Consider the following 13797-nt stretch of genomic DNA (forward strand, 5'->3'; position numbering starts at 1 on the left):
TCCATGATACATTTTTTTCAGGATTTTCTGATTAATAGTAATTTCAAAAGAACAGCATTTATTTGAAATAAAAATATTTTCCAACATTATTTATAAATTGCTTTACTGTCACTTTTGATCAATTTAAAGCATCCTTATTCAATGAAAGTATTAATTTCTTAAAAAAAAAAAATCATACTTACTCCAAACTGAATGCTACTGTATGGTTCTTAATATTTGTATTATTAAGTAATAAAATATTTAATGTTATGAAGTGTGAATGAAGAGGCCTTTTATATTCACTGTATAGTGCAACATAATCTAGATGTTTCAATGATTCAGGTCATATTTGTTTTTAAACAATGGTTTAGAATGTCAGATTGCTTCACTCATTCTGTCAGTCGGTGTGTGATGGAGGCTTTGCTGGCTTTGTTTAAGACATTAAACAACACTTGAGAAAAAAGATGCAAACAAAGACTGAGCTCGATTGACAGTGGGCGAATATGAGCCGAGGTTGATGGATGGATGGTGGTGTGTGTGTGTTGTGTGTTCAGCCAGTGTGTTGCAGGCCATGGCCGTGCTCGTGTGCGCAGAGATGTACCAGGTGAAACGACTGCAGCACCTGTGTGAGGTATGCGTCCGCGCGTATCTTCAGAACATGCCCAGTCGAGAGCTGGCGTCTACGGGCATCAGTGTGATTCGCTTACTGAAGAAAGCAAAGGTGGGTCAAAGGAGTGTGTTTGATTACCTTCTTAAGGTTTCACTCATTTGCTTTGAGTGCTTTGGATCCGTAATATCACTATAAAAGTACAACTATGTATGGAAGAAAAATGAACAATACAGGGGTGTTATGAAGGCCACATTCACACAGCAGCAGAATACAGCTGTCAGGGCTGAATCCAGTATTTGAGTCCTTAAAGGTGCTCTAAGCGATGTCGGGTGACGTCACTTCTTGTTGATGTTCGGAGTATTGTCAAACAAAAGGAAGACCTTCCCTCCTCCTCATCCCGTCTCCTCCCCCTCACTTCCGTGCCCATACAAGGATGCAATAATAACAAGATAACTTTAGCTTCGCGTTTCCCAGTGAGCATAAACAACGGCTCTGTCGTAAACAAATTTAGTAAAAGTTGTCAATAGCCTATGAATGAACATTCGAATTCATAACAAGCAGTGGGTTGAAAACAATCATTCACACAAACCGTCGCCCTACTGTCAGTTTGCTTGATCATTTACAATAGCGATCGATCGCTAGCTGCTAGAAACCTATATGTTGTATTCACCAAAGTTAGCGCTGACTGCATAGTTCTGGTTAATTATATCCTTATGTTGGTTAGGCGAACATGAACATCCTAAAAATTTATTTACCCACCTGTCCAGCAAAAACAGAGCTACCTTGTTGTCGGATTGGAAGGTCCGGAGTTCTTGCCACCTTTCGAAGGCTTCTCCGATGTAAATTCGAGACTTTGCGCGTTTCTTATTTTTTTGCCTCGTCGCTGTTTGTTCATCGGAACGTCGTCTCTTTGGTCGTGTGTCGCCACCTCACGTCAAACTTAAAGAGAATATAATAAAAATGTCCCTCTTCATGGTTCTCTCTCCTCCACACCCCCCTTCACGTGTACGCGCACTAACCCCACCCCCAAATCCTTCCTGTCGGTTGATGGCTGGAACACTGTTTGTTATGTTTCGTGGCGCGGGTTGCTACAGTTTGTTTTTGTTGCCGTTTGTGGAGCCTGGGGTGTCTACAGAGACTGCGGTTTTTTACAGTGTGTTCAGGGGACAGGCAGCTAGCAGATAGTGAGGAGATGTTTGCTGTATGTGAAAAAAAATGTTTTGGCCTAAAAAACGCGTGACATCGCTTAGAGCACCTTTAATACGTTCACAGTTATTTACGGTAGGCTATAGTGACAACCGCATTCTATAACCAAACTCACACAAGTACATTTCCAGGACTCACAACCGCATTCTTGGAAAATACCCACGCTGTGTGAACGGAAACACAGTGGACAACTAGTAGTCTGTCACGTCATACAGTGTTTTATGTGCGACTCAAATGCTCCACTCTCCACCAGATATAATCGTGGAACCCTCATGTTCTCCTTGTTTCCTGTTTGCACTTCGTCTCTTGGGGTCAGAGACCCCACTTTGGGGTCAGAAGGACCCCAAAAAAAATGATAGAGGGATTTTTTAATATACAACTGATTTTTTCTTCGCATCTATATATGCTGTTTTAGGGATATGAATTACAGTATTTAAGTATTTTATTATTTCTGGATATTTATCTAGGTGTTAGATGCAGAATTCTGCCATCTGCTGGTTAGAGAAAAATCTGTAAGAAAAACAGTTTTAGAAAAAAAAGTGTAATAACCATATACATCCAGCAGCGGCCCATTAGAGATCCATTAATTTTTCTGAATGTAGCCAACTGCTCCTATAACAACTGTTGTCATATACATTTTGTGAATATACATTTAAACATTATAAAATACAATTAAATCAGTATTTCTGTCAAAGTTTAGAATTTACTGTTGTTGTTTGAAGTGTCTTGTTTTTGCAATAATTCCATGTAAGTTGCAGCAAAAATATAAGACTTGATTGTAAGCACATAAAACTGTATAAATAATAATAATTTTTAAAAATTAAATGCAACCAACAACAACAAAAAATAGCAATAAGCAGATATGAACAGGAGTGAAGAGTGAACACCTGTGTTTGTGTGCACGCATGCGTTTGTGTGATCATGTTCATTCCACATTGCATTTGTACTCTAGTACCAGGCCTTCATTTATATTTGGATATTTTCAGATTTATGCTGGATTTATTTTTTTGACAAATTCTTTTTTTGCTTTTCCCGTTCATTTTTAATTGGGCCATTTTTTTTTACTCCTCTACAGAACAACCAAATGTGTGTGTGTGTGTGTATAGATTGATAATGTAGAAAAAGTCACACAATTTTATACAACTGAGGTGAAAGGAAACCATGTTTTTCAATTAAGGAAAAGTCCCTTGGGGTCAACACAGTTGATTCATTACACTGAAAAAGGGGGGTCAAGAACAATGCAACATGGGATTTAAAATGGGCAATGTGTTTCTACCTGTGTTAGCCTATTTTATTATTAATAGTATTAAAAGTTTTCCGTGTACATACGACACCATTGTCAAAACGATTAGATGGCCGTTAGATGGCGATGAAACACTATACAGGTGGAACTCGAAAAATTAGAATATCATGCAAATGTTTGATGATTATGGCTTAAAAGCTTATGAAAACGTACTCGGTTACATACATAACCTACATACATAGTTCTCTCTAGAAGAGGGAACGAGTATTGCGTAAGTTAGCTTACACTACGGGTAAAGTCATCTTTTCTCGAGATATTGAAGCCAAAAATGATCCTTAATTTTGCATTTATTGTCAACGCAGTGCAGCAGCCAGCAGACCTAGAGCAGACCATCTTGCGTGCTCATTGGCTGCTGTGCGGCAACAGCCGCAGCCTACCACTGAGCCTCGCGTGTGACGTCACGCCCAATGAGGGCGCTTCGCACCTTCTACGCATCATAGCCCACCAAAATGGGGGTGGCTTAGCGTATAAAAGTCAGCCTCGGAGGCTGCGTCACTGGTTTCATCAGCTGAAGCGAAAAATCGCTCGTGGCGCCTGCACAGTCGGGTTTCACAATACTAGTTCCCTCTTCTAGAGAGAACCGAGGTTACGTATGTAACCGAGTACGTTCTCTTACGAGAGGTTCTGTAATGTAATGACAGAATTACATTACATTCTCTCATATTGCGTAAGTTAGCTTAGGCTACGGGAACCCATTGTCAACGCCGTGCGCACCCAGCCTCCACTTCATGAATATAGATAAGTGGGAAACAGGTGGCCAGCAATGCTTCATGCAGCAATATCTTTAATATTTTTACTGGTCGCCGAGAGTTGAAAAATGTTCAACTTTGGGTAAAACGCTGTGCTCATCACTGTCACTTTTTACACAGCCGTCCAATCACAGTGGAGGAGGGGCGGGACAAAAACCACACCGACCAACTGTCACAACATTCTTTCTGAACAACGACGTCAACCAGCAGAGCTAACCGAACAAAATGGATAAAAAAAATATTTTTTAGCATGAAACAAATTATCTGCGAAATCAGTTACAAGTAAACTGTGCTGCGGATATTCTGTATCATAGCAATGAATCTTCTCACCTGAAAAAAACGCAGCGCTGCCAAAACCCTCTCAAGCGCCCACAGCTAGGCGTTTTCAGCAGAGCGTCTAGCATTTTCAGCTGGCCAAAAACGCTTTGGTGGACAAACGATCTTGGACTTATAAGCGGATGCGATAGCTTCCACTATCCATCTGGACAGGCTCTGTTTCGAGGCGGCGAGACCCACCCACCAATCGAGACAAAGAGCTGTTCCGAACGCCTGAAAGAGGCGGAGCGCGTAATGTAAGCCCTCAGCGCCCTGAAGGGGCAGAGGAGATTAACATCACCCTCACTATCGTATGCTGGCAGAGCCAAAAGAGAAATGACCTGCGCTCTGAAGGGGGTGCCCAACACTTTAGGGACATAACCATGTCTTGGCTAAAGGATGACTTTAGAGTCATTTGGCCCAAACTCAAGACATGCAGCGCTAACAGATAGCGCGTGTAAATCCCCCACACGTTTGACTGACGACTAGGGATGGGAATTGATAAGATTTTATCAATATCAATGCCACTAACGATTCTGCTTATCGATCCGATTCTTTAACGATTCTCTTATCGATTCCTGATAGCACTGTGTGGGAAAAAGTAGTCTTTTTCGGGGGGGGAAACAAGTCGTTTTAATGCTTACACTTGACTAAGCAAACTGTACTTTTTATGTAATTTCTGTAATAAATGGAACCTTATTGTAAAGTGTTACCGATTAGTTATACACCGATTAAACGTCCCGTGAGTTCAGTGTTGGAAAGATCAGTTGTTTTAACCATTCATTAAAACGAATCGGTTCAAATGAGTCATTAGTTCGCGAATTGGACGTGTCATTATCGGACGTGTGCGCGTTGTGTGATTATCCCGCCAGTTGGGACATCCCACAAGATGTGTGTCATCACAGAAAACATTTCATCACTGGATCGTTTTTTTTCGTTTATTTGAAGTGTGATTATGTCAGCTGAATGTGCGGAAGACTTTTCAGAGAAGATAAGGCAACGTATTTTAGCACAATTCACACCCAGCGGCAATTCAGGAAAAACAAATCTCCGAATGCTCCACATAAAACTTTAGTCTCCCTACCTTACCATCGTGTCGTTTATTTTGATTAATATGTGCGAGGGAGAGAGGAAGACAGCGCTTAGTTTTGAGACGGTGAAGCCTACTTTCGCCTTGCTCCGAAGAGAGAGAGTGCGTGCGCGCGACCGGGGCTCTCTCTCTCTCTCTCTCTCTCTGCTCGATCAGTTTAACATGCGCCCTGTCACAAGCGCAGCGGTTCATCTACATTACCAGAGAGAGACAATTTTACTCACTGATCAAATAAGACTTTGCAGGACAAAGATTATCTTTGGACGCGGTGCTATGGTGCTTGATAAAGGACAAAAGGGACAGTTGTGAGTTCACGGTCTGTACATACTATGGCTGACTCAGAGCAGGAGCATCGATAAGAGGACTCGTTAACGTCGAGGGCATACAATATCGATGGATCGTAAAATTTAGAACCGGTTCTCGAGTGGAACCGGTTTTCGATTCCCATCCCTACTGACGACAGAGCTGTCAGTAAAACGGCTTTGAGCAAGAGGTACTTTAGGTCCACGGAGTCTATCGGTTCAAAGGGGAAAGCTTTCAGGGCCTCCAGGACCAATGAAAGTGGGAGGCTGGGCCAGATTTGGGCCAGCGCATCCTTGTTCTTTTAAAAAAGAACCGTGGGTAATGAGCGTTGTTTTTTGACGCAAACAGGTCGACTTTCGCTTTGCCGAAAAGGCGCCACAGTAACTGGACTGTTTGGGGGTGCAGGGACCATTCCCCCGGGGGAACGTAGTTCCTGGACAGTTTGTCTGGACCGTTGTTCAAGTGGCCTGGGACATGCGCAGCTCTCAGCAAGTGCAGGAGGTACTGAGACCATACAAGAAGGCGTTCTGTCAGATGGCAGAGGCTTCTGGATCTGACACCGCCCTGACGGTTTATGTAGGACACCACAGACATGTTGTCCGAGCGGACTAGCACATGGTGTTCCTGTATGAACGGGAGGAAGCGTTTGAGCGCGTTCTCGACCGCTATCATTTCCAGACAGTTTATGTGGAAGCGTCTCTCTTGGTCTGACCACAGGCCAAAGACCGGTCTGCCCTCGAAGACGGCGCCCCAACCTAAGTTGGAGGCGTCCGTCGAGATGACCTTTAGGTGTGAGACAGCCCCCATTGTCACTCCCCGCTGGTACCAGTCAGCCGCTAACCAGGGATGCAGAGCCAAAACGCAGCTCTGAGTCACTCTGATTCATCTGTAGCCTGAAACCCAAGCCTGGTGAGGCACTTGGGCGTTCAGTCAGCGTTGTAGCGGGCGCATGCGCAGCAGGCCCAGCTGAAGCACAGCCGCAGCTGATGCCATACAGCCTAGCATCCTCTGGAATGTCTTCAGAGATGTGATGCTGCCCTCCTGGAAAGACGCCACCAGGTGTCGAACACGGCGCGCGCGCGTCGAAGTTGCGCGTGTCGATAGGCGGGCCGTCATAGCCACAGAGTCCAGTTCTATTCCTAGAAAGGAAACTGACTGACTGGGCACTAATGAACTCTTGGTTCAGTTGACCGTGAGGCCCAAGCTTTCCAGATGGCTGAGAAGCACTGTTCTGTGAGATAACAGTTCTATCTCTGACTGTGCTAAAAACAGCAAATCGTCCAAATAGTTCAGAATTCGCAGCCCTTTCACTCTCAAGGGGGCGAGAGCCGCATCCATGCACTTCGTAATGTACGGGGTGCCAAAGACAGGCCGAACGGGAGGACTGTGTATTGATATGCCCTACCGTCGAAGGTGAATCTCCAGAACGGCCTGTGACGGGGGACCATCGGGATCTGAAAGTATGCATCTTTCAGATCGAGAGAGATAAACCTATCCCTCGGGCGAATTTCCGTGAGGATTTGTCTGGTCGTGAGCATTTTGAACGGCCGTCTCATGAGAGCTTTGTTCAAATATCTCAGATCTAAGATAGGTCTTAGAGCCTCGTCCCTCTTGGGTACGAGAAAAATAATGGCTGTAAAAGCCTGACTCGCTCAAAGAAGGAGGTACTGGTTCTATGGCCCCTTTGTACAGCAGTTTGGCTATTTCTGCGCGGAGTAGATGCGCTGCATCCGCTTTCAATTACATCTAGGTCCGTGCTCGTAAGCGAGGGGGACGGCGAGCGAACTGAAGCGAATAGCCCTGTCTTATTGTGCTCAGCACCCATTCTGACACACCTGGAATAGCCTTCCATGCTTCTACATGTATAGCTATGGGCAAAATGGACTCTGGGTTCCGTTCGCCGTAATTCGCGGGCTCGGGAAACTGAACCGGAGGGGCCCCTGCGCGCCCTCTGATCTTGAGAACGGCGGCTCGCTGACAGCTGTGACTGTTTGTATCACTGGAGATGACCCGATTACTGGGAATGGGGAACATTTTGTGACAATATTTACTGCGAGCCGAGCCTGGGGCGAAGTGTTTGTCAGTAAGCGTGAGCGCTCGTGAGCGGTCACGTGACTTACATTCATAACTTGGCCGCTGTAAGGCTGTTGCCGTGTAACAGAGCGGGCAGAAAGTAGGCGTGAGCACAGTTGTGGGCACATTTCCTACATCTAGCACTCGAGCGGCATTTGCCAGCTTTATGAGAGTGGGCTCTGTGAGTGTGAGAGACACGGGGGTAACGTGCTTGAGTGTAGGGGTGAACACTGAGATGTGGGCCCATTTGCTACACTTAGAGCACCACGGCATGAGCCGGATAACTAGACGTTATACTCTTGAGATTTTGCAGGCGAGCGGGTTGCATTACCGGCTCGTTGGCTGCCGAATACTTCGCTGCAGTAGCCTTTCTAAGGGGGCTGACAGGGCGAGATGTTTCAATGGTGGTCCGGCCGCGGCGGGACTCAACCATCTTTTGAGAGATTTGTCTTGGTCGCCGTAGCAATGGCAGTTGTGTGCAGGCGAGCGGGTTAGTAGCTTTTGTAGCCTTCCTGGATCGAGGAGGAGGCAGAGTGATGAGAACTCGACCACTCCTTGCTGTCCGATGTCAGGATGGAACAGCTGTCACCTGGGTCCATTCCTTCAGCTTCGTCCCCTGAGGCGGAGGCAGTGAGGGCTGAAGCCGGCAGCTGCGCGTCCGGGAGGGGCAGAGAAGGAGAGAGAGAAGCTGGCGGGATGTAACGTAATCCGGGAGCTCTTCAGTGTGACCTCAGGCTCCGCTCGCTTCTGTGAATGGCGCTTCTTCTTGCGCGGTCCAGAGGGCGGGGTGACAGTATCCACAGCAAAGGCCTCGAGTCGAGCCCGCAGGGTCGACTGCGGAAGCGCTTCCCATGTTCCGGGCCCAGGCAGAGAGCGCAGATCACATGGCGGTCTCCGGCGCTGGGCGGGGCTCTGCACGAGCCATAGGAAATGCGAGGCATTTTTAGAAAAACGCCTCGTGCTCTTTTTAGAAAGTGAGTGTCGCAGCGGCGAACACTCACAGAAAGCAATAGCATTAAAAGGATTTTTGTCGCCGGATGGCGTAGCAGGCACGGAAGGCTGAAGTCGGTGAAGACGTCCGGCTTCCTTAGGCTCTTTCCTCTGCGTGTTGGTCGCTGGTTTCAACGGCGGCTGCCTCTCTCAGAGTCCAGCGATGCGGAGAGCTTCGCTGAAGATGATGAAATCAGTGACGCAGCCTCCGAGCCTGACTTTTATACGCTAAGCCACTCCCATTTTGGCAGGCTATGATGCGTAGAAGGCGCGAGGCGCACTCCTTGGGCGTGACGTCACGCGCGAGTCTCAGTTGTAGGCTGCAGCAGTTACCGCACGGCAGCCAATGAGCACGCAAGATGGCCTGCTCTAGGTCTGCTGGCTGCTGCACTGCGTTGACAATAAATGCAAAATTAAGGATAATTTTTGGCTTCAATATCTCGAGAAAAGACGACTTTACCCGTTGCGTTAGCTAACTTACGCAATACGAGAGAACCTCTCGTAAGAGAACCCCAAATTCAAAATCTCAGAAAATTTGAATATTACATGAAATCAATAAAAAAAGGATTTTAAATACAGAAATGGCGGCCCTCTGAAAAGTATAATCATATGTATATAGTTATATATATATACTAAATATATTAGTTTCACCATTTAATTTGAATTACTGAAATACATAAACGTTTGCACGATATTCAAATTTTTCGAGTTTCACCTGTAGATAGAACACGCATTTGCATGACATCATCGTCTTCAGAGATTTGCATTTTTGTTGTTTACACGGAGACCGTTTTCAAAAATGTGCACTTTGAAACCCATTTTCAAAAGTTTTTTTTAATATTAAAAAGTTTTACATTAAATGGCCCCTTATATTGTATTTTTCAACATTTTAAAGGAGCTTTTATTTTTATATTTTCAGTTTTCATTTTGTGAATTTTAGTCTTTTTTGTCAGTTTTCTTATATTAATACATTTAATTTGTTTTTATTTCAATTTAATTTTCATGATTCGGCTTAAACTTATTTCAAATAGCTTTCTAAATTGTCAATTTTTCTCTAAGGGTACACTACAACGATGTACTGAAAATGGAAAAAAATTTGTTCGTGTTTTTTCGCGTTCAAATGACAACGTTGTCAAAACAACCCCAGTTCACACGGATCTGCAAAAACGCTATATTATGCATGCCAGGCCAGTAGTTGGCGATGTCACTTTCTAAAGAGACACTACGCACCTATAGACTGAACACATGACATCACCATTTCGACTAATTCACGTTTTCGTAATTTACATGGCGGTGATAATGGTATAATTTTCAAAAGTTTGAGTTTTCAAGTTTCGAAAATGCCATTGTGTAAATGCACATTACAAAACGCTTATAAACCTGTCCTTTTTAGTTGAAAACGGTGTCATGTAAACGGCGCCTACTATTTTTTTTCAGCATTTGTTAAGTACTGAAAATGACTTTAAATATTTGTAGTTAACTATGTAAACCATCACCTCTATTACGGTAGGTCATTTGGTTTTCCAAAAATTGGTCATTTGGTTTTGCTTACAAATTTTCTAAAAAAATATATTTTTATGGTAGTTTGCTATTTGAAAAATACATTCTGTGATACGTTGTTAGTTAACATTCTATCTGATCTTTTGTCACTCTCTATCATCAGTGTCACAACGCTGACCAACTATATGTCTGGCTCCTCCATTTCATCGCTAATAACTACCTGATCTTCAGCCACAAGCCTGACTTCCTGGAGCTGTCAGGTGAGCCGTCCGCTTGACCACCTGGAAAGGATGTTTAATCGCATTAGGATACAAGCACACACAATTATCTCTGACTGCTACAAAAACCAGTTACCAGCGCCCCGAACAGCTGGTGCTGCAGACAAGCCCATGCAAATCACGACCAGCTTCTGTCAAAAGCTTTATTATGATACACTAAGAGCAAATGTAAGGTCACTTTTGAAACGAATGAATAATTTTCACACCCTATTAGTACATCCTGCCCTTCCACATAAACTTGGCAAATAAATAAAACAGTGTCACCTCATGAATGGTGTATAGAATTGTGAGTCAATGAATACAAGCAAGCAGTGACAGGAAAAGTTTTATTTTCATCATACTCCCTTTAGGTTTTTAAGGCAACCTTATAATTTATCCATGCATTATCTAATGAGAAACACATATAGACATTATAGAGATTACATTTTCAGCCTACATTTCAATTGAAGTGCGAGATAAAGAGAAATCTGGTGGACGGATATAATGCTCCGTTTAAATGCATTGAAGGGGTGGGTTGCAGGCAGGAGATGTCGTCGCAATACTTTCTTAGTCCCGATGATGCTTTTTTTGCCAGATGAGGAGCGTGAGCAGGTGGAACGTCTGCGCTGGCCCTCCAGAGGTTACCTACAGGAGCTCAGCGAGTACCAGCAACGCAGGCGCCAGATCCGCAAGTCTCGCTGCAGCATCATGTGACCCCTTCTTGACGCCCTACGGTCCGGAAGGGAGGGCGAAAAACAGAGGATGCAAGATTCATTTACATACAGGATAAAAGAGACCTATGTTTGACCTCTGGTGGATTCTGATATACTGTATTTACACATGAACTTTGACCACTGAGCCTGTGATATAAAGCGGTCAGCTGTGAACTCTCACTGGATTGAGTGGATCCTGTGTGACGATGTCATATCGAGCCCTTCTATGTGGATACTGTATCTTCTATACAAACGATTACACCTGATTGGTGCAATAAACTTCCTCTGCGATGGATTAAACCCCAAAGTATTAAACAGGGTAGGGTCAACCGTATACTCTCTCCAGAGATTGATATTTCACTCTCATGGTCAGCCATGTTTTGTCATGGTGAGATTTCTTTCTTTATGAATTCAGTGGTTACTCCGGCAATATGACCCCCCCCCCCCCTCCCCATGAGATTGATTTGAATTTGATGCAACTATTTTTGTAACATGTACATCTGAGATTTTTATTTCAACTAATAACATACGAAATACGCATCCAGCATGTGGATCGCCTGTTAGTGCAGTTGGTGTGGTCAACGTAGAGCCGATTCTGGCTGTCTTTAGTCTAGTCAAGTTTTGTTGACCATCATCTCATGCTGAATAAAGACATTTTAGAAGGATGTGTGTTTGTTCTGTGACTAAAATCTAAAATCTAAACGGATAGGTTGCGACCCAAAAATGGCTCATAGGTCCTCTCTGATATGGTGATGATGGGAAAAACAATGCTACTGTTAGATGAACGCTATGCATGGTAAAAGACAGGGTTATTAAAAATGTAAACAATAACTATAATCTCAATGATATTAAAATAACACTGGAGCCAGATTGCATTTCAATTAGAGGACAAATATGTTTTGTATTGACTATGATATGTTTTGTGAAACGAAATGACTTGATGCTGAGAGAAAAGGCAGTTTTTCAAAACATTTTTGTGTACAATACACAATTTTGGCACTGTGACCACTTCACGTCCAATGTAAAATGTGGGCCCTGAAGCAAAACCAGTTGAGAACCACTGGTGTAATTTTGCTGTATATTATTTACAATATTTCATAAATAAGGACTGTGAAGTATACCCTCACTAGAGAGATCCGATAGCCTGCAACATGCCTTTCAGTTCTCCAGAACGGTCAAGACTTTCGACATCACTTCCTCCTCCAATACACTTCTCCCCTATGAAGACTCGAGGAACCTACACATTGCACATGGGGGGAAAAGCCCAGGTTTAAATAAACGTAATAAATGACAATGGAAATTAATCAAACATATAAATACTCATAAAGCATTTGTAAGTTCAACTTACTAAGTTGTAATAAATACGTTATATGTATTAAATGAATATCTGCAATGATCTTGATTCATGATCACGTGTGCAGGTCATGCTCTTGACTCAGCTAAAATTTCGCTAATTACAAAAACTGTTTATGTACAGTTATTTAAAGAGTCGCACATTACACTTTTAAGTCAATGTAATGTAGGCTGTTACGGTCTCATAATAAAAAGGTTCCATTGTAGAAGTACTCACGGTGCGCGCGCCCGTAATCTGTTGCAGATAGTCTTGTATGCTGCCCATGTCACTGCGTCCGCTGATATCGATCAACTCCAAATGTCCGCTTTTGAATTTATACTTTGACAAAACATCCTTCGCGAGTACGCAGTAAGGACAGGACGGCTTCAAAAACACAACTACTTTGTCACCCTTAATTTGCGCTTTAACAAATTCTGCCATTGTTCTTTACGTAACGTTAACTAGCACTTTTCATCTCAAGAGTCAGCCTAGTGAAACCCTAAACGAATCTTCCTTTGTTTACACCCTTAAATGGTAGGGCGGGATTTAAGTTAACCACTCCCTGATAAAAAAGAAAAGAAAAAAGAAAATATTGAATTTGTTGAAGCGAGCCACTATGGTGTTTGTAAAAAAAAAACTGGGTTCTGTAACGAATCCTTTAGAAAACGAATAGTTTTATTTCACTTTTGTTCACGGATGTGTCTTTTTGAACTGTAAGACCGCATTCCTGACTTCACAGACTGACTAGCAGCTACACCACGAACCAAATAGGATTCGACTGTGGACTGTGTTCGAGTTTAATCGGTTGGGTAGGGTATATGTAAGGGATAATTGACGACGGGACTAGGCTATTCCACTTTTTTGTGGGGAAATACATTTATTATTCAGATTGCAGAGTTGGAAAGAACATAGACTATGAGCAAGATGATTCATGTTAACTCGAACACGATTCATTGTTTTAATCATGACAGCCATAAAACATAAGATTGGAGGTACTTGATTTGAGTAAGTATATACTTCACGACTGCTTAAAACAAAACAAAAAGTACGTTCTAAATAGTATACAAGTATTTATGTAATCTGGACGTACTCCATGTTGACATTATCATGTGACCTGCTATCGGTTGTGTCCCTAGGACTCCCTACACGGCCATTTGCAAATCATCTTCTGTGGCCTCATGGGATAGTAAAGTGTCCATCGAATGCACAGAATCTCACCAGTAGTAGGATCATCCGAGGACTTTTGGCCTACTCTTTTGTCAGTACTGTGAATTCAGACATCCTTTGGCACACACTGTTTTTTGACTATAGTAGGGAAGTATACAATTTCGGATGCTTACTTTTCCACTTTACTATTTGTGAATGGTAGTGAAGTG

The 13797-nt window shown here is 43.3% G+C and overlaps 2 protein-coding genes across 3 annotated transcripts in view; one reads left to right on the forward strand and one right to left on the reverse strand.

The window, feature by feature from the left end:
• The window catches only part of rhobtb3 (Rho related BTB domain containing 3), a 33985-nt gene extending 22232 nt beyond the window's left edge, over positions 1 to 11753 (forward strand). The window contains exons 11-13 of one of the 2 annotated variants that reach the window (XM_077193338.1): positions 534 to 700; positions 10282 to 10378; positions 10971 to 11753. In XM_077193338.1, coding sequence (XP_077049453.1) covers positions 534 to 700; positions 10282 to 10378; positions 10971 to 11089 — 383 coding nt within the window. In that variant the 3' untranslated portion in view covers positions 11090 to 11753. Of the gene's footprint in view, positions 1 to 350; positions 701 to 10281; positions 10379 to 10970 lie in introns of those variants that run through there. The other variant, XM_077193345.1, reaches the window with a different exon arrangement.
• Positions 10709 to 12958, reverse strand: glrx (glutaredoxin (thioltransferase)). The gene is made up of 3 exons (XM_077193359.1): positions 12659 to 12958; positions 12210 to 12325; positions 10709 to 11104 (listed from the first exon to the last, which is right to left on the reverse strand). Exons 1-2 carry the CDS (start codon positions 12860 to 12862, stop codon positions 12215 to 12217), a joined length of 315 nt encoding a protein of 104 aa, XP_077049474.1. The 5' UTR covers positions 12863 to 12958; the 3' UTR covers positions 10709 to 11104; positions 12210 to 12214.
• Positions 12959 to 13797: the final 839 nt, after the last annotated feature.

This window comes from Siphateles boraxobius, unplaced genomic scaffold (genome assembly GCF_051911475.1).
Source record: "Siphateles boraxobius isolate OS27281-9 unplaced genomic scaffold, OSU_SipBor_1 11, whole genome shotgun sequence".
In the NCBI taxonomy this organism is placed as follows: Eukaryota; Metazoa; Chordata; class Actinopteri; order Cypriniformes; family Leuciscidae; genus Siphateles; species Siphateles boraxobius.

Bases quoted from the DNA above. Each gene is read 5' to 3' on its own strand.
- glrx (XM_077193359.1), bottom strand. From the start codon at position 12,862: ATGGCAGAATTTGTTAAAGCGCAAATTAAGGGTGACAAAGTAGTTGTG. The intron at 12,326-12,658 runs GTGAGTACTTCT...TGCAATGTGTAG, and splicing joins AGATTACGGGCGCGCGCACC to GTTCCTCGAGTCTTCATAGG.